The following is a 23609-nucleotide window of genomic DNA, read 5'->3' on the forward strand; positions in this document are numbered from 1 at the left end:
TCGAATGGGAGGCGTGCTGAATCCTCATTATTCTACACCCAAACTCTCCCAATTCCACACAGGAGCAGCATCCTCGACTCAAACACTAGGCCTAATAATACCAATATAAAATGTTGCTTTCGACACGATGAAAGCCGTCATATCAAACCAGTGTGTGTTTAGAGAGCGTCTGAACCCAACGTGCGGCCCTCTGACAGTTCTAACCTTGACATTTCGCTCCTCAGACGTTTTTCATCTCATTTTATTTCCCGACGTGGCATATTGTTCGTCCTTGGCAGTCAGATTAAAAGCACGTGCCTCGTCTGTTTAGTCGGTCAGTCTTCAGAGCGTAGACCTCCACACGGTGTGAAGCAGTCATGTCGCTCGCGGGGGACGTGTGCGTGGTAACGGGTGCGTGCGGCTTTCTCGGGGAGAGGCTGGTCAGGATGCTGCTTGAGGAAGAGAGACTTTCAGAGATCCGACTATTGGACAGAAACATCCGACCTGATCTCACTCACGCTTTGAAAGGTAACGTCACCTTACGCACGCTCTGACAGGTACACTAACTTACGCACGCTCTGACAGGTAACGTAACCTTACGAAATGCTCTGACCGGTAACGTAACCTTACGCACGCTCTGACATGTAACGTAACCTTACGCACGCTCTGACCGGTAACGTAACCTTACGCACGCTCTGACAGGTAACGTAACCTTACACACGCCGTGACAGGTACTGTAACCTTACGCACGCTCTGACAGGTAACGTAAAACCCAACAACCTACTCTTTACTCTCGTTTATGCAGTTAACATGTTACATGTTAACATGTAAATTTATTTGACTTCCACATTTGTATTATTGTTAAAACATTTTGGGAATTTTTAACATTACCTTCCCTAACACCTTAGCGGCTTTCACATATGTTTAATGGCTGTTTTTCTCAGATTCCCTGGGTGAGACTAAATTGAGCGTCTTTGAGGGGGACATCAGAGACAGTGAACTGTTGAAAAGGGCCTGCAGGGGGGCGTCTGTCGTCTTCCACACTGCCTCTCTCATCGATGTTATCGGAGCTATCGACCCTAGTGAACTGTTCGGAGTAAACGTTAAAGGTGAGAGGCTAAAGGTGAAAGGCGAGAAGCTCTTTCATCAGCTTTGCCAGGCTTTATCCTGTAATTATTCATGAATTCAGTTTAAGCCTAATGAATTACCTTTAGTCTGCAGTCCGTTTATGCTGATCTGACGCTAACAGTTATGTCACACAAAGCTTGGATTGACCACTGATGGCAGCATGTGATTTGATTTGATGATTTTTTTCCGTACCTATTCTGCAACAGGCACCCAGCTCCTCCTGGAGACCTGCGTCCAGGAGAGCGTGAGCTCCTTCATCTACACCAGCAGCATCGAGGTTGCTGGCCCAAACGTTCGTGGGGACCCCATCATCGGTGGGAACGAGGAGACCCAGTACGTGTGCTGCTTGAAGTTCCCCTACAGCCAGAGCAAGAAGGAGGCCGAACAGCTTTGCCTTCGAGCCCACGGGGAGGTTCTTGGGAACGGGGCTCGGCTGGCCACCTGCGTCCTGAGGCCGATGTACATCTACGGAGAGGGCTGTCGCTTCACCCTGGGCCACATGAGGGACGGGATCAGAAACGGCGACGTGCTGCTGCGGATCTCTCGGCGTGAGGCTAAAGTGAACCCGGTCTACGTGGGCAACGCGGCCTTCGGTCATCTCCAGGCGGCCCGCGCCTTGAAGGCGCCGCAGAGGAGAGCAGCGGTTGGTGGAAACTTTTACTACATCTCCGATGACACGCCGCCCATCAGCTACTCGGACTTCAACCACGCTGTCCTGGCGCCCCTGGGCTTTGGCATACAGACCAGGCCCGTCCTCCCCTTCCCCATCCTCTACCTCATGGCCTTCCTCATGGAACTGCTCCAAGCTGTGCTTCGCCCCTTTTTGAAGTTTACCCCACCAATGAACAGGCAGCTTCTGGTTATGCTGAACACATCCTTCAGCTTCTCTTATCAAAAGGCCCACAGAGATATGGGATACACTCCTCGTCACGACTGGGAGGAAGCACGCCAGCGAACCACTGACTGGCTAGCATCTGTCCTGCCCAGAGAAAGAGAACGAGTCAGTGTGAAATAAAGCCATCTGTTAATGTTCATGACCACAAAGCCATATGTGCTTAAATCATCAAACATTGGTCAATAGACTGTATTTTTGAATTGTAACATTTTAATGTTTATCAATAAACAAATGTACTTATTTAAGTAATAATTGGTTAGATTTCAACAACATGTAATCAATAAAAAGATCATGACATGACCATGATTTGTGTGGTTTGTCAGATTTCAGATTTGCATCTATCAGCACAGTAAAATCAATACTTTGGTATGATTGCAATAATTATGATGTTTATGTAGAGGATGAATCTGTAGAGACATCAGCTTGATCCCAGAGGCCAGTGAACACCAGCAGAATGGATCTCCTTCCTTCGGCCCCCCTTGTGTGGTAGGAGGTGCAGAACAGGACAGAGTCCAGCCTCTGACCACAAACAAGATCTGTGAGATCATGCAGACTGGGGCAGCTACAGATGAGAGCGTTGGCTTCATGCAGTGGGAACACAAAGAGATCTGCAGCCTCTACCACACGCTGAGCCTCCACCACACGCTGAGCCTCCAACGCACTGGACACAGGGAATTACCAGAACGCAACAGTGCAGGTTATTAAAACGCATCAGGGTGCGGAAAAAAGAACCCTGGAAGCAAATATTTCCATTGAGAAGGAGGCTGCCGGTCCCTTGATTTAAATTCCATTGCTGAGTGGATTATGGAGCTGCTCTGGAGAGACTGTGGACAGAAGACTGAACACGGGTCAGATCAACAACCAAGAAGGGATCAGACCAGTGTAATAGTGAGGGTCTGTAAAACATCAGACCTGTGGCTCTCCTTGGTAGCAGAAATGTCCTGCAGCTGGATTAAGGTTCTTCTGCTTCTCTCTGCCGCTGCTGGGACGGGTAAGAACTACTGTGCTCTATACACTACAAATAAATCCAACTTCAATTTCTGGAAGTCTAGTGGAACTCAAAAACTAAATAATATTGTTCATGTTGGAAGACACTGACCTTGTCAGCCTGTGTTCTATTAGTTTGAATAAGTCACAGCTTAAAATTTAAATAGTTGAAAAATTAAATCGCTTAAAGCGCAATGGTGACCTGTGATTGATGTCAAAACACCAACATTTACACAATGTTGATTAATTAATTCAAGGTTTTGCTGTTGATAAAACACTCAAAACTTCTTATCTCTTCGTACTACAGTAGTAGTAGGAGATACATGTATGATTGGTTTGGCTTTTACAAACAGCACTGCTGAGTGTGGTGTAAATGTTACAACATTTACTTATCACTGGTGTTGGTGACATGATGACGATTATTTCATAAATTCAGTTGGCAAACTCAAATTACACATACATTTAATCTTAAGATGGTTCCACTTGAAAAACGGTCAAAAAAAAAAAGTTCTCAAAGTTACATCATACCAAATTTCCCAATCAGTACATTAAATATGAAACTCCTTGCTGAAATCTCTGTTGTAAATGTTCAGTTTATGCTGAGGAAGTTTATGAGCCATGTGCAGACGTCGAAACCAGCTGTCAGGAACAGGGCCCGAGCGCCAAGTTCTTCGTCCGCTACCTGCTCCTAACCCGGCTGGATGGAGCCTGTGCCAGGCTCTTTATCCACCTCAACACCACCCAGCAACACACCACACACTTCAACACATCCCTGCCCACCAAGGTCATTCTTCACGGATACAGGTGAGCCACGGAAGCTCTTCACGTGTGCTCTGATTGGTCACGGTGTGAACCTGAACCGGTCGTTTTGTTTACTTCAGAGCTCCTGACAGTAAGCCTTCTTGGATAAACAACTTAACGGAAGCCTTGTTACGGGTGGAGGACGCCAACGTCCTGGTAGCAGACTGGATGTGTGGAGCTTCTCCTGCCTACAACAAAGCAGTGGAGAACTACAAGGAGGTGGCCCTTCAAATCTTCATTCTTATTAAACAGCTGATGGTAAGTGTGGCATAGCAGTCCAGTAACATTTCTGTCACGTTTTGCGTTTAGTGGAGTTCTGTGTCCTGATTTACCGGACAGGCTGTGTTTGTGTCACGCAGGCCCATGGTAGCACGCTGGAGTCATTCCATCTCATTGGCGTAAGTCTAGGGGCTCACGTGGCAGGATTTGTGGGGACTCTGTTTAAAGGCAAACTGGGACGAATCACAGGTGAGGAGACTGAAATCAAGTTGTAGTCTGCGTAAGCAAATCAAATCACCTATGTGTGGTGAACAAATCACAAGCAAATCACCTCTGTGTGGAGAACATATTGTATTCCAACATTTCTGTTAAAAACATTATGTTTCAGCATTATCTTTTAAAAATATGTGATCCTGTATACGTTCAGCATCTTTGAAGCTTGCAGGGTCGAGACTCATGACCACAAAGGAGCATACAGTCCAAAACCATGTAAACACACCCGTGCCAGTTGACTTGATGAATGAGACTCTCTGTTGGTTGAGAGAGCGCTTTCAAAACACAAGATTTCATAAATAAAAGAGATGTTTGTTTTGGGAGGACAGGCTTCGTAAGGACAAAACAACAGTCTGTTAGCCTTGTGTCATGTCATGAGTGTGTGATATCACTCCTAGGACCCTCTATGTTGACATAATTTATCACAAGTTTATTACCCTTGACCGTGGTACAAGCTCAGGTTTCCTGTAAGGACGAAGTTGGCTAGAACGAAGCTCCAGGAAACCTCCATCTTACCCAATCTCATTACACTTCAGCAGGGCTCTCAAGTCTCACGCATTGAGCGTGTGACAGACGCATTTGACCGTCTTCACACGCTCACACGCCACACTTCCGATTTCACACGGCGAGAAAAAAAAATCTAGTTTATTTACCTCCGATCCATATCTATGTCGCCCTCCACTGGCGATCGATCGCGATATACAAACCCCCACCCCGCTCAAAAACTTACGTTCGCCACCGCCCCCCCCCCCCCCCCCCGCTCAACAACTCACGTTCGCGCACCCCCCCCCCCCCCCCCCGCTCGACAACTCACGTTCGCCACACACCCCCCCCCCCCCCCCCCCCCCCCACCGCTCAACAATTAACGAATTAACGTTCGCCACCCCCCGTCAACAACTCTCACACTCTGACATGAATCCAAAACTTGAGAGCCCTGCACTTCAGACTCTGAGCATGTTACACACTGCACTGTCCACCACAGGCCTGGACCCTGCTGGACCCATGTTCAAAAATGTTGATCCATCCGATCGTCTGGATCCATCAGATGCTCTGTTTGTGGAGGCCATCCACACCGACTCTGACAGTAAGACCTTCAAAAAGCATGCATGCTACCATGCTAACTACTGCTTCTCCTCATTATATCGTGTCTATGATGTAAAAACTCTACATTTAAATTTCATTTAATTTTTATTTAATCGCTTCCATTTGACAGAATTTGGCATCTCTATTCCTGTTGGACATGTGGACTTCTTCTTAAATGATGGGATGGATCAGCCTGGGTGTGAGCAGTCCAGACTGCCAGGTCTGTGGACAAACCTTAGAACTATTGTAGCAAAACCATTATCCGAACTCTCCTTGTGTCCTTGTGTTCTCCCTGTGTCAGAACCACTGTCAACAAAGTGAGAAAGGCATGTGGTAATACTGTAGTGATTAAAATAAAATTAATAATTCATTACATAATAAATTGAATGTTCATTACATCTCTTTAAGCCCAATGACTATTAATTACAGCTCTATAAATAACTATCTGTGTTTAAATCTGTGTTTTAATAAGCATTCCTAAGTTTTGCAAGTATTAAAATGAATGCCACTTATATTCCGGACCAGTTCAGGTTATGCAGAGTTAAGGGTTAGGGTTTGAGTTAAGGGTTAGAGTTGGAGTTTATGGTTGGGGTTAGAGTTAAGGGTTAGGGTTGGAATTAAGGGTTAGAGTTGGAGTTTAGGGTTGGGGTTAGAGTTAAGGGTTAGGGTTGGAGTTAAGGGTTAGGGTTAGAGTTAAAGGTTAGGGTTAGAGTTTAGGGTTGGGGTTAGAGTTAAGGGTTAGGGTTAAGGGAAGTTACAGCAAGTAAAACATTCTTTACAATTCCACTTTTATTTACTTTCCAGTGTATTTCATCTGTGACCATATGAGGGCGATCTATGTGTATATGAGTGCGCTTGATGGCTCATGTTCCTTTACTGGTTTCCCATGCTCTAGTTATGAGCATTTCCTGGCTGGCCAGTGTACCAGCTGTGAAAACACCCTCACATGTCCACAGATAGGTAAGACTATGATTTCACAGTTTATCCCAGTAAGGCAACATAACTGTTTCAACAAATTTTTTCAGTCTGCTCCCACTGTCTATATGAAACTTTTATAGGTTTCATATAGATTCATTTAGATGCATGGAGTGCTGACACCCTGTAGTGCTTTGGTTGAAATAACCTTGTATGTGTATGTGTGTGTGTGTGTGTGTGTGTGTGTCCCAGGCTTGCTGAGGAACAGTGGAATAAATGTGTCACCTCTACCCAACTATGAGAAAGTCTACCTCCTGACAACACCTGAAGACCCCTTCTGTAGTACGTCCCCTTCTGTAGTTTGTCCCCTTCTGTAGTTTGTCCCCTTCTGTAGTACGTCCCCTTCTGTAGTATGTCCCCTTCTGTAGTTTGTCCCCTTCTGTAGTATGTCCCCTTCTGTAGTTTGTCCCCTTATGTAGTACGTCCCCTTCTGTAGTTTGTCCCCTTCTGTAGTATGTACCCTTCTGTAGTTTGTCCCCTTCTGTAGTATGTCCCCTTCTGTAGTACGTCCCCTTCTGTAGTACGTCCCCTTCTGTAGTATGTCCCCTTCTGTAGTTTGTCCCCTTATGTAGTACGTCCCCTTCTGTAGTTTGTCCCCTTCTGTAGTACGTCCCCTTCTGTAGTATGTCCCCTTCTGTAGTACGTCCCCTTCTGTAGTATGTCCCCTTCTGTAGTACGTCCCCTTCTGTAGTACGTCCCCCTTCTGTAGTCTATGGTTCATTGGTTGCAGTCACAGATTCAAGCCATTCTCCACTCCTTATTCATTCAGAAACACACACTCTGCTGTTGAGTGTTGAGTGTTGTTGAGGCTGCGTTCCTCTCTTCATCCCTCACAGCACATCACATCCTGATTGAGCTGAAGGTGTCGCAGCTAGAGAAGAGTGCTGAGGTGCAGTTCACCCTTGTCTCCACCGGAGGTGCCAAGACCGAGCAGAAACTCAGGCTGTGTGTTCCATCATTCCATCATCGCTAAATAAAACACAGCCAATGCATTAGTGTGTAAAGTGATGACTAGCCAGAGGTGAACTGGGTGAGCCACCATGGGGTTTTGGGTAGACAGGACTCACTGAGTTGACTTAAAACTGGGACTGAGAACAAAAGGGGCAAAAGGGAACAGCTGAGAAAAGGTAAATGATAACAGGAAAAGGGCAAAATCCCTGAAAGGTTTGAGCAGGTAGAAAACAAAAGATGGCAGGGGAAGAACTGGTTCTCTCGTTCAGTGAGGCAAAAACATAAATAAACATCCCAACAAAAGAGTAGCCAAAAGGAAACAAAGAGGTGAACAAACTTGTCCTTTTAGTTTTCTCCCGACAACTTGTGGAGAAAATGGAGAAATGGAGAAAATGACCCAAGACCAGAGAGCGAGGAACTCGAGAAAAAAAAGAGAATAAGGGCTATCAAGCAGGTGTAGCTCATCTAGTTTGATTAGCCCATCGGCTCCCTCTGGTGTTGCTGGGGCCAACCCATACATAGTACGAACTCTTGATTAATCTATCCTTGGTAGAGATTAATCAGATAGCACTCATACACTACACAGAGATTTAATCCACTCAGGACAACACACAAAGTGTCTGAGTCCCTCTATTTATAGATTTTTGTCATAAAGCACATTGTTCCAGGATGTAAAAAATGTAATATAAAATAAATGTACACAAATTGTATGTTAGCATTTACACTGGATAAAGTGCATTTGTCCTGTGTGTTGTTTGTATACATTTCAGGGACTCGTACAAAACTGTGTATAAAGCACTGGTGGGACATCCAGAGACTCTCTGTAAAATCCTCTCTCTCGAGGTGAAGAACACTGGTGCTCGGTTCTACAGGCAGAACAACATTCACATTGAACACTTCTGCATCTCGGAGATCCCGGACAGCAGGTCGGATCTTCTCTACCATCTCTGTCTTACTTATATAGTTCTTAAATAAAGCTTTAGAATAGTGAGTGTTGAGAGTATTCAGCATGTGACCCATGTGTGCAGCATGTGTGTGACCCTTTACATCTTGCTCGTAGGAAAATGCATCCATTGTGTGTGGAGAACATTGACATTAGGAGGAGTATGACGTGGTCACATGACTATGTCCAGGTGTGCTGAACTTACCTAGTGGGCCGGTGTCTTGTGTGCTGGACAAACTGCCAAACCAAGGCGAGATGCAAAAATACTCACACATCTACAATCATCCCAACGGGCTAGAGGCAGGTGTTGAGGTACAACGTTTTGATTTACCTTACACTTAAAACCGTATGACCTGGAAAATGTATTGATGCACTGAAACACAAACTGCACACAAACCTTGACTGTAAACAAGTCAAGAGCTTTTATTAACGTTTTCTATTAAATTCACACATTTTCCAATTAGAGTGTGTAAATCACCATGTACAAATGCATTAGTTAACAGTCCTTTGACTGCAGTAGGGTATCAAAAAGTAATACAGTACTAATGACATTTAACTTTGGGAAATTACTGGAGCTCATTTTGTTGAGTTCTATTTAATCTTATATAATGGAATACGTTAATTGAAAACTGAGCACTTGAGCAGGCTTACTGTGAGATGAAAAACTCCACACTGTGATGGAAGTGATTATGTGATGGATGTGATGGATGTGAGTGTCCCCCCCGGTCCTAGTGCCCACCAGATGCTACCACATATCTGACCCTCTGTGTTGAACTTGGACAGAGCAAAACTGTGGAAAGGGGACTGGGTCCTGCAGACTGGGGTGAGAGTGTGTGGTGTGTGTGATGTGTGTAACGTTTGTGCTGTGTGTAACGTCTGTGTTGTGTGTGATGTGTGTAACATTTGTAATGTGTGATGTGTGTGATCTATAATGTCATGCCATGCTTGCCTGAAGGTCAATAAATAAAAATTGGCCCCATAAAAATATATTGTGTCAGGATTGACATGTAAAGACGGTATTAGTCAACGTGTTGGTTTCTGTCTTATGGTTAATCATGAGCTGTAAAAATAAATAAATACAAAAAAACGATGGCGTGATGTACTATATACACTCGGTGGGGTTTCTCTCGTGTGCATATGAAGTGCTGAGATCCCGTGTGGGTGAAATATGAACAGAAGCCTTTTCTGCTTCTCAAAGGTACGACCTCATTACAAATGGAGCAAAAGGAGGTTGTACTGTAGTGAAAGCAGCGTGGAATCGCGTGTAACAGGGCTGTGAAGTGTTTGTTTGTGTTCGCTGAGTGAGGACACCAGAGGGGATTACGTGTGCTGCTCTAGTGTCCTGAAATAGTCAAAACCTTTCACAAAGCGCCTCCCTGCACCTGTCACCATGGCAGCCAGGGATGGGCGGAGCTGGCGGGGGATTGGCTGAGGCCCTGGGTCCGCCTCAGGCCGGGGCGGGGCAGGCTGGCTATTGCTAGAGCCTGGGAGTGTCTGTGGGAGCCAGAGGGGCCCATCCTCTGTGGAGCCGAGGTGCCCGCTCGCCCGGGGCGGCAGTCTCTGTTAAATACACCGAGAGAATCATCAGGAGACAGCCGTCACGCGCGGGGAGTGTACGGTAGTTTCTCTCTACGCGCACGCACAGGTGACACAACTCACGGCACAGCGCCACCCGCAGGTTTGGACCGGCGAGCTCAACCCCAGCTGCCCAGTGATAACAGGGTCGTTCCTGCACAGGCCTCGTACCAAGGTCAGCACGGCAACGCCGAGCGAGCCCCTCCTCCTCCCCGCAGCTGTTCCGCTATCTGACACCACTTCCCCCCGCCCCCGCGCCCACCCACGCCCCTCATAACCTGCAACCGGAGCCGCAGCTGACGTGCCCCATCACCGGAGGGGGTGTTGGGTTAATGGAGACCCTACAGCCCTGGATCTCTGCCTGATCTCAGACGCTCCGGGCCGGACACACACACTAACATGTTCGTGGGCTGAATGACAAAGTACATTTTTCAAACCTAATTATATAAAAAGACAAGTCTGTCGGCCATTTATATCCCACCGTGAATGTGAAAGAGTCTGCTGTTATAAAACGAGTCTGTGCTATTAGTCCCATACGAGGTAGGAGAAGCAGTTAACAAACCCATGCTTCCGTTCTTCACACACACACACACACACACACACACACACACACACACACACACACACACACACACACACACACACACACACACACACACACACAGACACGCACACACAAATAGTGACAGACAGTACAAAAAGATCAACACCATGCACTAGTTCAATATCATAAGTCACATTTTTTCCATGTATCATGTAAGTCCATGTCAGTGAAGAGCTAATCATGAACCGTGACATTCAACACTGCAGCAACACACATTCCATCTCTGCACACGCTCAGTTAGTCAAGCGCTTGTTGCCAAATCTGTGCACATGTGCTACATCATGCACCACAGACAGCTCTTCCTCGGCCTCTCCAGCACACTCCTCCTCACTGGTGTCTACTTACATGGAACTTATGAAGCGGCCCTGTGTGTTAGGTGTAGCACCTCAGATTTCTACTTCAGATAATCCCTCTCACTTCCATAGTCTACTAGAGAGCCTATCACATCTACAAAGTCTTCCAGGACTAGGCTGGTGGAGTCCTCACCCGAGGGAATCTCAGTGTCCGAGGGCCAGACCTGTCGCTGAGAGGCCTGGGCCTTGGGCAAACTCTCCTTCTCCTGGGGTTCCTGGGCGCTGGGGATGTCTGCAGGCTGAGAGTCGGGTGCAGGCTGCGGGGCAGCGTGTGGGGCCTCGCCCTGGCTGCCTCTGGGGGGCGAGCTGCCACTGCCCCGGGCACTGCTGGGTGGAGATGGAGCCAGGACGTGGTAGAGGCTGGGCAGGCGGATGTCCAGACGCACGCCGCTCTTAGCGAACAGCTTGTCGTTCAGCGAGTAAAGTTTGTCCGCGATGTCACTGCCAAGCATGACGGAGAAAAGACGAGCGATGTAGCGGTCCTTGGACAGTAGCAGGTACAGGCGTCGTCGCCGCCAAGACACGTAACGGCAGTCCGTCTCCGCCGTCAGGGTTACCTGGGACACCACAGACACCAACGTCCAACATCACTTCTCAATGCTGGATTCAAAGGCGATAGGGATACCACTGTTATCATACAGCAAACGTGAGACCCTTCCATACATGTTAAGGTACCTGGAAATTCCCCTCCTCTGTTGGTCTGAGGGATTCCCATTCCGGAGAATCGAGGAACTGGTGAGGAAAGATGTAATGGAGGAACTGACCTTCTAAAGACACTCGAATCCTGAAAATGAAAGAAAATGTCATAGAAGAACGATGTTTGGCAGTGTTAGTAACCTAACATTTTGTTCCACACAGCACTAACGTTTGAGGGAATGTGACATCTGTCGTGATTCAGATGAACTGTGACTCAGTTCTGACTCAGTTCTAGAATCTCTTATGTTCTTAGGGCTAGTTTTGTAAAATCAGATATCAGGTGTACATGCTTGTGTTCATACACGTCCTGAGAGGACAACACAGCTCTGAATGGGAATGATAAAGTCTATAAATCATAAGCAAGATCAGTCAGAGATCACTGCTATGATTCCAAGTCAAATACATCTGATTTGATTTCTGATTGATCTCTGAAATTAGTGAGTCAAATGTACGAGTTAGATGAGAAAATTTGCATACTTAAAAGTAAAGGAAGCCGAAATCTACAATAGTAAATCAGTTCCTCAAACGTATTACACATTAATCTATGCATCTGTAGCAACCCTCATTGTCCCTCATGTCCCTGTAGTCCCTGTAGTCCCTCTAGTCACAGGCTGTCATACTGACCTCCCAGAGAGCAGAAGGGAGAGCTGATCGATTGGCGTTTTGCCCTCTGTAGCGTACGTCTCTTCACTCTTCAGAGAGAGCACCTTGTTTTCACTGGCATCCATGATCTCCTTGAACACCTGGATGGGTACACCCTGTGGCAGGTAGATGGTGTTGTAGAGGGCAGACAGCTCCTCGTCAGCCACGCCGTTGTGCAGCAGCTGGAACAGCAGGTGGGCCACCTGAGTCACACACTGGGTCATCAGAACCAGGTTCCAGACGAAGACGTCGAGGCCGCACACGGATAGCCAGCCCCACAGGGCCAGACAGAGGAATGCAGGAGCCAGGAACCCGAATATGTACAGAGCCCCGTAAGCACCGCTGCCTCCCATGTACCCCAGACACAGGATTGTGTTGCCCAGGTGGTAGATGGCGCCCTCCACGCTGTAGGTCCATCCGTCGCAGGGTGCGTGGCCGTAGAGGATGGCGTTGAAGAAGGTGAAGTTTTCACCACTCATGCTTGCACCTTCTCAGCTCTAACAAACATCCAGACAAAACAGCAGAAAAATGAGAGTCAGACTCCAGGACACGTCTCAGGACACGAGGACCGTTCTCTTGTGCCGTGACATTTAAAAATCCCTGGAAGCTAAAATGTTTGCAGCAGCCCGACACGTTCCCTGTTTCCTTCTATGAAGGTCTGGGATCTGGGTGCTGTGTTTTCCCCTCTGCGCTTTGCTCACCGTCACAGACACAGCTGGAATGTCACTGCGTACATTCTTCCCGTCTCACAAGCTCCCTCTCTACTTTCCCCTCTCCACTACAGCACCCACTATGACTCCAGTGTGTGTGTGTGTGTGTGTGTGTGTGTGTGTGTGTGTGTCCTCTCTCCCCAAGAGTGGAACACTGCTGGATATTTAGACCAGGGTGGGTGGGGGAGACACCCTTAGAAGCATCACCATGTTTGGAATTGAAACCCAAGGAGGAAGCTGTCAATGACAGAGAGCAGACCAGCTACTTAACATAACGCAGCAGAGCGGCCACAAAGACACCGGCGTGATAAGAACCATCTGGGGTGGACAGAACAGTGTCCGTCCACATCCCACCAGGTTGATGCCTGATGGTTTCTGAATGCAGTTTGCTAGAAAAGGGCTTTTTCGAGGTGAATTTTGGAGTGAAACACATTTGGAGATTCCAGTTTGGATAGAATTACACAGGTCATGTGACACGTTTTCCTGCTCTCTCTCTCTCTCTCTCTCTCTCTCTCTCTCTGACAGTCCTTTCTCATAGTTCCACATATGTCCCAGCAGCCAATCCCAGGAAGCCACACCATTGTACCCCACTGAAGGAGTGCAGGCTAGTTTGGTCTGCTGTGATTATCTGCCCATTGAAGTCCTGCAGTGAGGGGCGTGGGGGGGGGGGTAGTAGGTGGCACTCGGGATGCAGAGAATATGTGTGAAGTGGTGAAAACATCTATATTTATTGCTGGGTATCTGGCTTTAAAGATTTTATTTATCTGCTTTATGTTAGGAATTATTCATTTATTTGAATTTGTATTATTTCATATGTGATACCATATGAATTCTTTTGGAATAGAAATATAAAAAATGGCACAGTTATCGTCTCCTGGATTCCTCAAGCATCACTATAACCAGACAGATCTTCTAATAAAGTGGCTGGTGAATGTACTTTATTTGACTGGTGAATGAATGGTTAAAGTCAACATGCACTATACAGTTTATCAAGATTATACCATACTTCATATGCAGCTGCTCAACCACGTGGTATTTTCGCTACAGATGCACAAAGTCTCCTCGCATGCAGGTTCTACTCACCTCCACACAGTGAGCGATGGGCCCTGGTGCTGATCCAGGTGGTCCAGGTGTGTAGACGCGCGTCCCTCTCCTACACAGGCAGCAACGTTTCTGCTTCTGCTGCCCACGGCGTGTGAGCCGACATGCGGCTGGTGCGGGAGGATAAATAGTAAATGTGGCACCTCTGTGTGTCTCACCTATACCGGGCAGCCTGCCAGGCTGTGTGTCTCACCTATATGGGGCAGCCTGCCAGGCTGTGTGTCTCACCTATACGGGGCAGCCTGCCAGGCGCAACACGAGGAGGCGCATGTGTGTGAGTCACAGCCTGCAGATCAGTTCTGCCCTGCACTCTGCCAAGTGCGCTTTCTCACCTCCATTTTTAAGGGTTTTAAATATTACAGCTTCCGCATAGAAGATTAATCAGAAAATGACATTTTTGCTTGAGGAAAATGTTCAAATAGTTCAACCGTAGCAAAATAAGGAAACTGGGGATGACAACTCTAGCTGGGGCCAAACAGGAAGGGTAACTAGGCAACAAGCACACCAGGAAGACAGTAGGACATTTTTACACACTAATAAACTAAAAAGAGACATGACTAAAATGAACCAACACATACACAGAATACTTAACGACCACATTACACATTAAAATTAAACTCACTGAAGTCTACAGATAGGTGCACAGAATTCTGGGAGTCTCTGATGTGTTCCACTCCACTCTCACTGGCCCACCACTCCAGAGTGCCTGTTCCCCAGCAACAGACGTACCAGTCCCAGCCCTAGTGCCAAGACCAGCCCCAGTCTCAGTCCCAGCCCCTATGATGTGGGTTGTACAGCTGCATCCATGGTGAAAGTGGCTGTCCTTGGCATTGCCAGCCATATCCTTGCTTTTGCCAAGCCCTGCGGCCCTGGTGACTTCTCAAGAGCTTGTGCATGCCAAGTAGCCTACATGCTGCTTTCACACATGAACAGCTCATTCAGAGGCCCAGTCAGCAAACCAACACACACCAACATGCAAACCAACGCACACACCAACAGACACACCAACGCACAAAAAACAAGAGCTAAGAAACCATGTCCCAGAAGCTCCGCAGCTGAAGTTCTGGGTGGTAGGGGCCAGGGCTACACCTGGCCCAGCTATCCCGGGTCAGATGACACTTGGGCTGCGTGCGTGCCTTGTTCCAGAAGGCTCACTGAGGTAGGCTGCAGCCGGAGGTTTGCTGAGATCCTGGAATACCTGCTCCAGGCTTACCAGTGCAAGCTGGGAGTGTGAACCAGTACATTGCCTAAGTTAGGAGTGTGAACCAGAACACTGCCTAAGTTAGGAGTGTGAACCAGTACTTAAATTAGGAGTGTGAACCAGAACACTGCCTAAGTTAGGAGTGTGAACCAATAGGCCTACATTGTCTTAGTTAGGAGTGTGAACCAGTACATTGCGTAAGTTAGGAGTGTGAAAAAGTACATTGCCTAAGATAGGAGTGTGAACCGGTCATTGCCTAAGTTAGGAGTGTGAACCAGTACTTAAGTTAGGAGTGTGAACCAGTACATTGTCTTAAGTTAGGAGTGTGGAAAGTATATTGCCTAAGTTAGGAGTGTGAACCAGTGCTTAAGTTAGGAGTGTGATCCAGTACACTGCCTAAGCACATGGTGCACCTGTCTTATAACACTCTGGTAAGCACTCGCCCTCTCAAACTTGGATAGTGCAGAGTGCCACAGTCCAGTGACCAGCGTGAATGCGGCCTTCTCTTTGGCATCTTAAATCCAGTTGCTCAAAATACACCATGCAGATTTTTAAACTAAGCTCATACAGGGCTTAAAGCAATGAGGATGTGTGTGCCTGAGGTCAGGTCAGGGGTTAGGAGAATCAGTGCAGAGATCCGGGAGGTTCACAAAATCATTTGGACATGTTTATTAACAAAACAGAAACTAATAAACAATAAAAAAAATACGGTATACAATGACAAAATGAACAAAAAAGGATAACGTCCTATTTCCAGATCGGATCATTTAATAAATAAGTAGGCGGTTCATGACTTAGGATTCTAGTTTTCATTTGAACTAACGGACATGGTGTTTTAAAATAACGTAACTCTAGTCATCCCTGGGCACAGCACATTTGTTTACATGTTTGTTAATGTGTGGATATAGTGATAAATTATGAGATGGTGGATGTTATAGGGGGGATAAGAACATACTCATCGCAAGACAAAGTTTTTGTCGGCAGTTGGCGATTTAACTGCAGATATCAGAACTGTAACACACTGTAACTGTTAAATAAAAGTCTCCCATAAAATGAGAGTACCAGGGCTGGCATATGTATTAATTTTCATAACTGTAATATGTTCTGGTACCGAAGATTAATTGCCATATATTTTGTTTCAGGCCTACTCAGTTCCTTCTTGGCTAGCCTGCTACACGCTCTATCTATCTGTCAAAATAACAACGCGGCTTTACACAAGCTTGTTTTATCCCAGACAAATGCGGAAGATTGTCTCGATTTGTTTTATGAATGATAATGTAAAAACATTGCAGTAATGCATTTTTACGCGACCTTCAAACATAGCTCTGGAGCGGACACGCGCGTCATGCACGCGCATTTGCACCGTTCAGCCCAGTACAAGTTTAGTTCCGCCCATCATGTCAGAAGTGTTTATTTTGCATCAGAAGGAAACGCTCTATATTTTTGTGAATTCAGATTAGTTGACACTTTTATACACATTTGATTAAAGAGGAGGATGAATGTTGACTGTTGCATCAGCTAACCGGGCCCCAGCTTAGATCCTTGTGAAGACTCTGGCACTGCGCCGGAAACCTGTCGGTTTTTTTTTCATTGAATAACTTTAACACTGTGCTTACGTCCTTCAAACTGCCTACGTGTTGTGACTTTGCTAAATTTGTTCCGTTTATGTTGGTTCCCTTATATCAATACCAATGTTTACAACACATCAGTATAATTAACATGTCAATATTAATACTGGTCCTAAAAGCAGACCTCCACCTTCGTCGTTTCACTTTAGCTCACTACGGGCGCGCGCTAGGCATGCCGGGCACGAGCAGCTCCGCTTCCACACGCGCACGCAGTCACGCGCAGCAGCCAAAAGAACGCAAAAGGCGAAATCTGAAATCACCGCGTTTAAGAGTTTCACTACACGTTTATTTCACTGAGACATCTCCGTGCTGGAGCGCTTAAGGAAGTTTCACTGAAAATAAATGCTGAAATGCAGTATATGCAAACGTAATTTACTTTAAATAGTATGAACTGACAGCCACACTCCATCGCACTGCATAGGATGTTTATTATCAATTACAAAAACGTCAAAATAAAATACATTTTAACACACAGACACACACTGTGGAAACAATCTTCCCTCTGCAGAATAAATAAATAAAAGTATAAGAAAGAACCCATCACAGGCACATTCTGTCTGCAAGAGCAGAGAGGGGGAGTGGTGTGTATCACTGTAACTCCTGCATTATAATATCGCTAGTTTAAGCTGTGTCCTGCATTATTTTTTCTAAACAAGAAAAAACAAACAAAACAAATAACACAGGTTATTGCCACTGTAATACATATTAATTCCTTTAAACTTTCAACAATGCACAGATGGCAGAACACATGCTTACCTAGGTATTAAACTCCGTCATGTTCAGATCTTAAACCCAAGTGCTCTCATACACTGCTTGTGCGCTTCAATAAGATCTGTGCAACTTTCTTCACCCTTTTCAATAATGCTGCAAAGGTAAGTCAACATGTATGAATGTCTGCAGATAGAAGTCAACAACACCAATAACCTACAAATAAATAACAACAAAACTAAAGAAATATGCACACCACCATCCACTTGACTACAAAATCTACCCACACTTACTCACTTTTGCAGCAACACCATCTCCATGGCAACTGCTGCCGTGCTAATATAAGTCCATTAGAAATCACTTTTTATGTGTTTTTACGTGTCTTGAGTGGTTCTTTACCAAGAAATACCAGTGAAGAGCAGTGCAGTGGTCAGAAACCCTGTGTAAGGCTGGATGGTGGCTAACACCTCTATAAATGACAACTGGATGATGGCTAATACCACTATAAACGACAGATGGTGGGCTTAAATCCACACCAGTGTTTCTTAGAGTTCACTGAAAGATCAAACACTGTAAGCAGTGGGCAGTCTGGAGCACTAAAGCGCACAACAGATGACTGTAGTGATCTGGAGAGCTTTTTATTGTACATTGACAGAAGCGCGACCTGAAGTGGCAGGGACTCAGCGCCCCCTGGCGGCGGGTCCGTGTATGTTCAATGGTTTTTCATCAGGCCTTTAGCTGAAGTACTGACTTTCAGTGACGGGGGATGTTTAATGGTATATTGTGAACCAGTCCTGACGTTAGACGTTAGATTTAGATTATGGAATTACCACAGACTTAGTACGACGGCGCAGAAACACCGCTTCCTTACCAGGCGTCCCTCGCCCTTTTCGTCTCTGGGCATGCGCAGCACGGCTTCAAGGGCTTCTGCTCGTGGCTTCCCTCAGCAGCGCGTGCGGGCTCCACACCAGCAGCACACACGGTGGACATGATCCTGCACAGGCAGCTGAAATATCAGAGATCAACTGTGGCTTTCCACATGCAACTGATCTGAGTCGCTTGTTCACTCGTGCACATCGAAGTCGTACAGAATAGTTTAAAAAGCAAAAACAAAAGCAACAGGGTGTAACAATATCACATAAGAGGAAGTAACCCAAGGTCATCTCACAGGTAGCTGCCGCTTGTTAACATGTAACTAACAGCGTAGTTATCCCAGCTATCGTTAGCTAGCTAACTACACACTTGCTATCAAGGTTTTCAAAGCTAACACACAATTTCTGTGCTCCATCAATTGGCCAATAGTTATTATTAGCCGTTGTCAAGGCAGAAACACATCTGGAGGCACAAAAAAACATTACCTACCAAAATAAACAAGAAGAAAAGTTACGAAGCTATGCCCTCTCTCACAACGTGTTTTGACCACAGCATAACAAGACTGGGGAAGCTTCCGGGATGTCACGCGGGGAAAAAAACTGACAAAATAAAAGCCCGGCGGTAAAGGGACGTATTCTTTATTCTTTAGCTAGTTCCGTTCGGAAAATCATGTTGGGCCGGATCATGAAAAAATATGTCTATAAATTTTGAGAACTACATAAAGAGAGAAATGTATGAATAACAAAGAATATTCATAAAACAAAATATGTACCTGCAATGTTCAGGATAAATTTTATGTGTTTAGTTGTGAAATGGTTATTTTAGGATTATTAAGGTATGGACTCTCATGGACTTCCAAAGGGCACAATATTTTTTATTCATGAACTTCAGTCTCAATCTCTTACAATCCAATAACTGCTCAGGCACCAAACAACAGACTGTGCCTTTATGGCTTAATTACAGACATCGGTGATGGGTTTTGGGAATCTGAGTGGGGGTAGGTAATGTCCCACGGTTTCTGAATATGTTGAGTATGATGAAGAAGAGGTTTGTGACTATTGCCACACTTCAGTTGATGTAACTCTCTAATTTTGGACATCTCTACATTTAGATAATTCTACTTTTGGAGACATATGACATTTTCCATCATTTCTGAAGATGATCAATATATGGTAGAGTAGTTCTTAGCCTGTTACCACATTGTATATAATAAGATTTTCTGTCTACTTTGGAAAACCAGAATCTTAAATGATGCCTTTGGATGTCAAAATAGGACAAACAGGGTTTGGTAGAGCAGGTCTAAGACTGCCAGTAGACTTAATTTTAAAATATAATCATATAAATGTTTTACTCTCTTGCAGAAAGGTTCATTCTGAACTTGGCCAAGTTTCAACTTCAGCAAGGCAGTGGTTACGTCTTTGGGTAAGAAGATCAGTCCGGTTCAGGTGGGTTCTGTAAGGGCACTCTAATCCAATAGTGAATTTACCTGTACCCATAACCTGATGTGAAGTTCAACATTTTATAAGAATAGCAGACTATTATAGAGCTTTTTATAGAAATGTTTGTGTTGTTGGTAGGGACAAGGCAGCTAAGACCTTGCTGGTTGTACTCTTACTGATTTGCTTAGTGACCGTTGAACCAGTATGGCCAATATTTAAACCTGCCTGGCATTAACAACTCAAAGGTCAGAGTCACTGTGAGCATGTTTTCCCCATTGCAATGTTTGATGTGGGTATTTATATTTATATAAATGTACAAGATTCTTTTTTAGTTGTAATGTTGTGGCTTAACTTGCAGCTCTGATAATGATATTTCAGCATAGCAGGTTCACTTAGATGCCCCTGTGACTGGTTATCACGAAGCTACTAAACATGAAGCTTGAATTCTATCAATAGTACTGCTTTACTCCACATTATGTAAACATGTCTTTAAAAGAATGGTTAGGTGGTGCAGTATTTGACCACCACTTCCTAGATCACTTTAAGTATACAGGAAATCTCAACTTTGCAGGAATAGGTCGAGAGTAAAGGTGTGGTGCCATGCCTAAGGTGTTACAGACCATCACAGGGCAGCAGGGCGGGGCTAATGTGTTACAGACCTTCACAGGGCAGCAGGGCGGGGCTAATGTGTTACAGACCATCACAGGGCAGCAGGGCGGGGCTAATGTGTTACAGACCTTCACAGGGCAGCAGGGCGGGGCTAATGTGTTACAGACCTTCACAGGGCAGCAGGGCGGGGCTAATGTGTTACAGACCATCACAGGGCAGCAGGGCGGGGCTAATGTGTTACAGACCTTCACAGGGCAGCAGGGTGGGGCTAATGTGTTACAGACCATCACAGGGCAGCAGGGCGGGGCTAATGTGTTACAGACCTTCACAGGGCAGCAGGGCGGGGCTAATGTGTTACAGACCATCACAGGGCAGCAGGGCGGGGCTAATGTGTTACAGACCTTCACAGGGCAGCAGGGCGGGGCTAATGTGTTACAGACCATCACAGGGCAGCAGGGCGGGGCTAATGTGTTACAGACCTTCACAGGGCAGCAGGGCGGGGCTAATGTGTTACAGACCATCACAGGGCAGCAGGGCGGGGCTAAGGTGTTACAGACCTTCACAGGGCAGCAGGGCGGGGCTAATGTGTTACAGACCTTCACAGCAGAACCAGGCTCTTGGTACATGGGATATAAACCTCACTGGGCATAAGGAGCCGGTGCGTGAGGTTGAGAAGGTAGTTGAGTTCACCTTTATGCACAGTGTGGTCTCTGGAACCAAAGTCATTGACAGGGTCTCTCTAATCGCTCTCCTATTGAGGCAGAAACTAGGTGGTTATGGGGATAATTACAGGTCACTGGCTAGTTACTATGGTGTGTCTCCGTAGACGAGAGATGCCTCAGAGTGACTTCTTCTTGTGCGCATAGTGAAACATTGCAAAATATTCAGCCTTCCTGGAGAAAGTAAATGGAATTCAGGAAGGAGTGTATTTTCAGAGTGAGAACTATGTCCACATTCTTGTGGTTAAGTCAAGATTGTTCATGTGAGTCCTGGCTTGTACCAGTGTACCTCATCTTCACTCCTGCCTGTGATATTCATGGACAGATTCCAAGCGCAGCCAAGAACAGGATGTCTTCTGGTGGGGGGCAGGAGATCGCATCAGTGCTGTTGTGGACAAGGCTATATTTCTGACTTCCTTATATGGTGGACTGCAGAGTACACTTGAGTGATTGAGTGTTGGTATGTGGAGGAGATGCAGGGTTATGAGTCAGGACAGCACGCTTACTATGGAACCTCCCCCAGGCCAATATGAGCTTTCTGGGAGGAGCTCAGAGAACAGCAGCTCCCCTGTTAAGGTTTGAGCATCTGGTGAGGAAGACCATGGTCGCCTCTCACTGGACATGTCCCGGGAACAGAGACTGGACTGGCTTTTATTCTATTACATAGACATTGAAAGTTGTTCTATTACTACATCATGGGATTCTCTTGAATTTCTAAATATTTTTTACTATACACTGCATGGGATTTTATAGTCATCCAAGTTGTGTTAATAATGCATCAATAATGATCTCATTTCAAAATTCAAATCAAGATCTTAAGGCTGTTTCATTTACATGTTCAAACATTTTTATCATTATGAAATGGACATAGAGTCTTCAAAATACAAAAAGAATTTATTTCCTTCATATAATGATTAATCTTCAAAAATGCACCCCCCCCCCCCAAAAAACAAACAAAAACCCATAAACAAACAAGACACCATATAACAAGCCAACCAATCAGAAGCGATTATAGAGTAGTGGAGTACAGGGACTTAGTGTCACCACTCAACTCAGCAGTACCAAACCACAGTCAAGAAGGCAAGATTGGATATGCCAACTGTGTCGGTGCCCTGCGGTCCAGACATGTTGACCTTTGACACCAGGGTCTACAAGTTCTCTGCTCAACCCTGCTATGGTGCATCAGACTTAGTAGACTCCAGATCTGGAACTGTAATGTCAGTGATTACAACACACATTGTTCAACTATAGTGCAGTGCTCTACTGCAGTAGACTATCATCAAGTTTTAATCTGGTCAAGTGCTGTCTCAGCCTGAAGCTGAAACCAGTGTCCTGCAGGCACACAAGTGTGTGGTGTAGGAGACCGACGCTCACACACGGCCCTCTGAAACTGCCATCTGAGTAGAGGATATATGATGTGCATGTATGCAGTGCTGAACAGGGAACCAGAACCTGAACTGAACCAGAGCTGGATAAGGTACTGGTGTAGGGGCCACAATCCACTTCACCACTCTGACGATTCCACCAGCCCTGAGAAGACAACATCCTACACGCCGAAGATGACCCTGAGGTCGGCCAGCGAGAGTTTGGTGAAGGACGAGCCCGTTCCAGACAGGACCTTCTGGGCGAGCTCCTTCTTCTTGTCCTGCAGAGAGGAGATCTTATCCTCCACAGTCCCCTCACACACAAACCTGCAGGAGGAAGATGTGTAGACTCACTAAAACACACACGGCACCCACAACCATCTGATCTAGGCTGGCACTGATACAAAACTCTCACAGACAACTTAACGACATTTACAGTTGCAGGAATATACACGACTCTTAACGACATTTACAGTTGCAGGAATATACAAACTTAGCAAGCATTTTTAAAAAATATAATAACGGGGTCACACGACCCTTGCAAAATACCATTTGGATCAGTGTAATGTTTGTTTCTGATTGCAGCTAAAGATCACAACGCAACACCAGCTCCAATCAGAGCCCCACCTGTGAATGGTGACATCCCGGTGCTGACCCACTCTGTAGATGCGGTCACAGGCCTGGTCCTCCAGAGCTGGGTTCCTGGAAGTTCACATCAACTTTAGATATGTGCTTCAATAGACACGGTGATATTTTCCTCATTTTATCGGTCAGATATTTCCAGAGGTGGGCATTCCAGGTTCAGAAAGTAAAAGTCCTCACCAGGATTTTGCTCAGGCTTCCTGGATTGTGTTGATTCCACTAATCTTATCTGCCACCAATTAGAAAATCCAGCAAGCTTGAATAAAATCCTGGGAAGGAGTTTTACTTTCTGTACCTCTGGATATTTTATACCTGCCTCTTCATTAAGCCCCACGTGTACTGCGCAGATCTTACCAATGCATGTCTATGAGGAAGAGGTGGTTGCCCCCAGTCAGATTAATGCCCACGCCACCCGCACACAGTGACACCAGCATCACCTGCAACACACGTGGAGTCAGACAGCAGCACCCCGTCCTCCCAGCCACTCCCACCATTACACTGAACCCTCATG

At 45.9% G+C, this 23609-nt stretch overlaps 5 protein-coding genes across 12 annotated transcripts in view; 2 read left to right on the forward strand and 3 right to left on the reverse strand.

Annotated features, from left to right (window-relative positions):
• Positions 1-90: 90 nt before the first annotated feature.
• Positions 91-2302, forward strand: hsd3b1 (hydroxy-delta-5-steroid dehydrogenase, 3 beta- and steroid delta-isomerase 1). Its single transcript, XM_076994358.1, has 3 exons — positions 91-507; positions 924-1088; positions 1314-2302. Exons 1-3 carry the CDS (start codon positions 357-359, stop codon positions 2120-2122), a joined length of 1125 nt encoding a protein of 374 aa, XP_076850473.1. The 5' UTR covers positions 91-356; the 3' UTR covers positions 2123-2302.
• A 225-nt stretch (positions 2303-2527) lies between these two features.
• pla1a (phospholipase A1 member A) lies at positions 2528-9204 on the forward strand. 4 transcript variants are annotated; one of them, XM_076994355.1, is made up of 11 exons: positions 2528-2993; positions 3583-3793; positions 3883-4048; positions 4150-4258; positions 5265-5366; positions 5496-5585; positions 6170-6325; positions 6533-6622; positions 7177-7285; positions 8062-8217; positions 8352-9204. In XM_076994355.1, the coding sequence occupies exons 1-11, from the start codon at positions 2807-2809 to the stop codon at positions 8431-8433; spliced, it is 1458 nt and encodes a 485-aa protein (XP_076850470.1). In that variant the 5' UTR covers positions 2528-2806; the 3' UTR covers positions 8434-9204. The 4 variants fall into 4 exon arrangements, with proteins under 4 accessions (XP_076850470.1, XP_076850471.1, XP_076850472.1 ...); XM_076994356.1 differs by having other exon boundaries at positions 2529-2993; positions 3871-4048; positions 8425-9204; XM_076994353.1 differs by having other exon boundaries at positions 2531-2993; positions 3871-4048.
• Positions 8633-15669, reverse strand: popdc2 (popeye domain cAMP effector 2). Of its 4 annotated transcripts, none has more exons than XM_076994360.1 (4): positions 13898-15669; positions 12087-12601; positions 11442-11550; positions 8633-11323 (listed from the first exon to the last, which is right to left on the reverse strand). In XM_076994360.1, exons 2-4 carry the CDS (start codon positions 12581-12583, stop codon positions 10808-10810), a joined length of 1122 nt encoding a protein of 373 aa, XP_076850475.1. In that variant the 5' UTR covers positions 12584-12601; positions 13898-15669; the 3' UTR covers positions 8633-10807. The 4 variants fall into 4 exon arrangements, with proteins under 4 accessions (XP_076850475.1, XP_076850476.1, XP_076850477.1 ...); XM_076994361.1 differs by lacking the exon at positions 13898-15669 and adding an exon at positions 12806-13864; XM_076994362.1 differs by lacking the exon at positions 13898-15669 and having other exon boundaries at positions 8633-9794; positions 10900-11323; positions 12087-13863.
• Positions 15670-17500: 1831 nt separating this feature from the next.
• On the reverse strand, positions 17501-18951 carry cox17 (cytochrome c oxidase copper chaperone COX17). 2 transcript variants are annotated; one of them, XM_076994363.1, is made up of 3 exons: positions 18815-18951; positions 18324-18458; positions 17501-17608 (listed from the first exon to the last, which is right to left on the reverse strand). In XM_076994363.1, exons 2-3 carry the CDS (start codon positions 18440-18442, stop codon positions 17524-17526), a joined length of 204 nt encoding a protein of 67 aa, XP_076850478.1. In that variant the 5' UTR covers positions 18443-18458; positions 18815-18951; the 3' UTR covers positions 17501-17523. The 2 variants fall into 2 exon arrangements, with proteins under 2 accessions (XP_076850478.1, XP_076850479.1); XM_076994364.1 differs by having other exon boundaries at positions 18324-18446; positions 18815-18941.
• A 3016-nt stretch (positions 18952-21967) lies between these two features.
• The window catches only part of ttf2 (transcription termination factor, RNA polymerase II), a 9604-nt gene continuing 7962 nt past the window's right edge, over positions 21968-23609 (reverse strand). Inside the window, exons 21-23 of the mRNA XM_076994335.1 lie at positions 23453-23535; positions 23084-23158; positions 21968-22783 (exon numbers count right to left, since the gene is read on the reverse strand). Of these exons, the coding sequence (XP_076850450.1) occupies positions 22639-22783; positions 23084-23158; positions 23453-23535 (303 nt within the window). The 3' untranslated portion in view covers positions 21968-22638. The remainder of the gene's footprint in view (positions 22784-23083; positions 23159-23452; positions 23536-23609) is intronic.

Source organism: Brachyhypopomus gauderio, unplaced genomic scaffold (genome assembly GCF_052324685.1).
Source record: "Brachyhypopomus gauderio isolate BG-103 unplaced genomic scaffold, BGAUD_0.2 sc139, whole genome shotgun sequence".
Lineage (NCBI taxonomy): Eukaryota > Metazoa > Chordata > Actinopteri > Gymnotiformes > Hypopomidae > Brachyhypopomus > Brachyhypopomus gauderio.

Bases quoted from the DNA above. Each gene is read 5' to 3' on its own strand.
- hsd3b1 (XM_076994358.1), top strand. From the start codon at position 357: ATGTCGCTCGCGGGGGACGTGTGCGTGGTAACGGGTGCGTGCGGCTTT. The intron at 508-923 runs GTAACGTCACCT...TGTTTTTCTCAG, and splicing joins TCTCACTCACGCTTTGAAAG to ATTCCCTGGGTGAGACTAAA. The intron at 1,089-1,313 runs GTGAGAGGCTAA...ATTCTGCAACAG, and splicing joins GTTCGGAGTAAACGTTAAAG to GCACCCAGCTCCTCCTGGAG.
- pla1a (XM_076994353.1), top strand. From the start codon at position 2,807: ATGGAGCTGCTCTGGAGAGACTGTGGACAGAAGACTGAACACGGGTCA. The intron at 2,994-3,582 runs GTAAGAACTACT...GTAAATGTTCAG, and splicing joins CTCTGCCGCTGCTGGGACGG to TTTATGCTGAGGAAGTTTAT. The intron at 6,623-7,176 runs GTACGTCCCCTT...CATCCCTCACAG, and splicing joins ACCTGAAGACCCCTTCTGTA to CACATCACATCCTGATTGAG.
- popdc2 (XM_076994360.1), bottom strand. From the start codon at position 12,583: ATGAGTGGTGAAAACTTCACCTTCTTCAACGCCATCCTCTACGGCCAC. The intron at 11,551-12,086 runs GTCAGTATGACA...TTTCATTTTCAG, and splicing joins TCCCTTCTGCTCTCTGGGAG to GATTCGAGTGTCTTTAGAAG. The intron at 11,324-11,441 runs GTACCTTAACAT...GTGGTGTCCCAG, and splicing joins CAGAGGAGGGGAATTTCCAG to GTAACCCTGACGGCGGAGAC.
- cox17 (XM_076994363.1), bottom strand. From the start codon at position 18,442: ATGTCCACCGTGTGTGCTGCTGGTGTGGAGCCCGCACGCGCTGCTGAG. The intron at 17,609-18,323 runs GTAAGGAAGCGG...TTACCTTTGCAG, and splicing joins AAAAGGGCGAGGGACGCCTG to CATTATTGAAAAGGGTGAAG.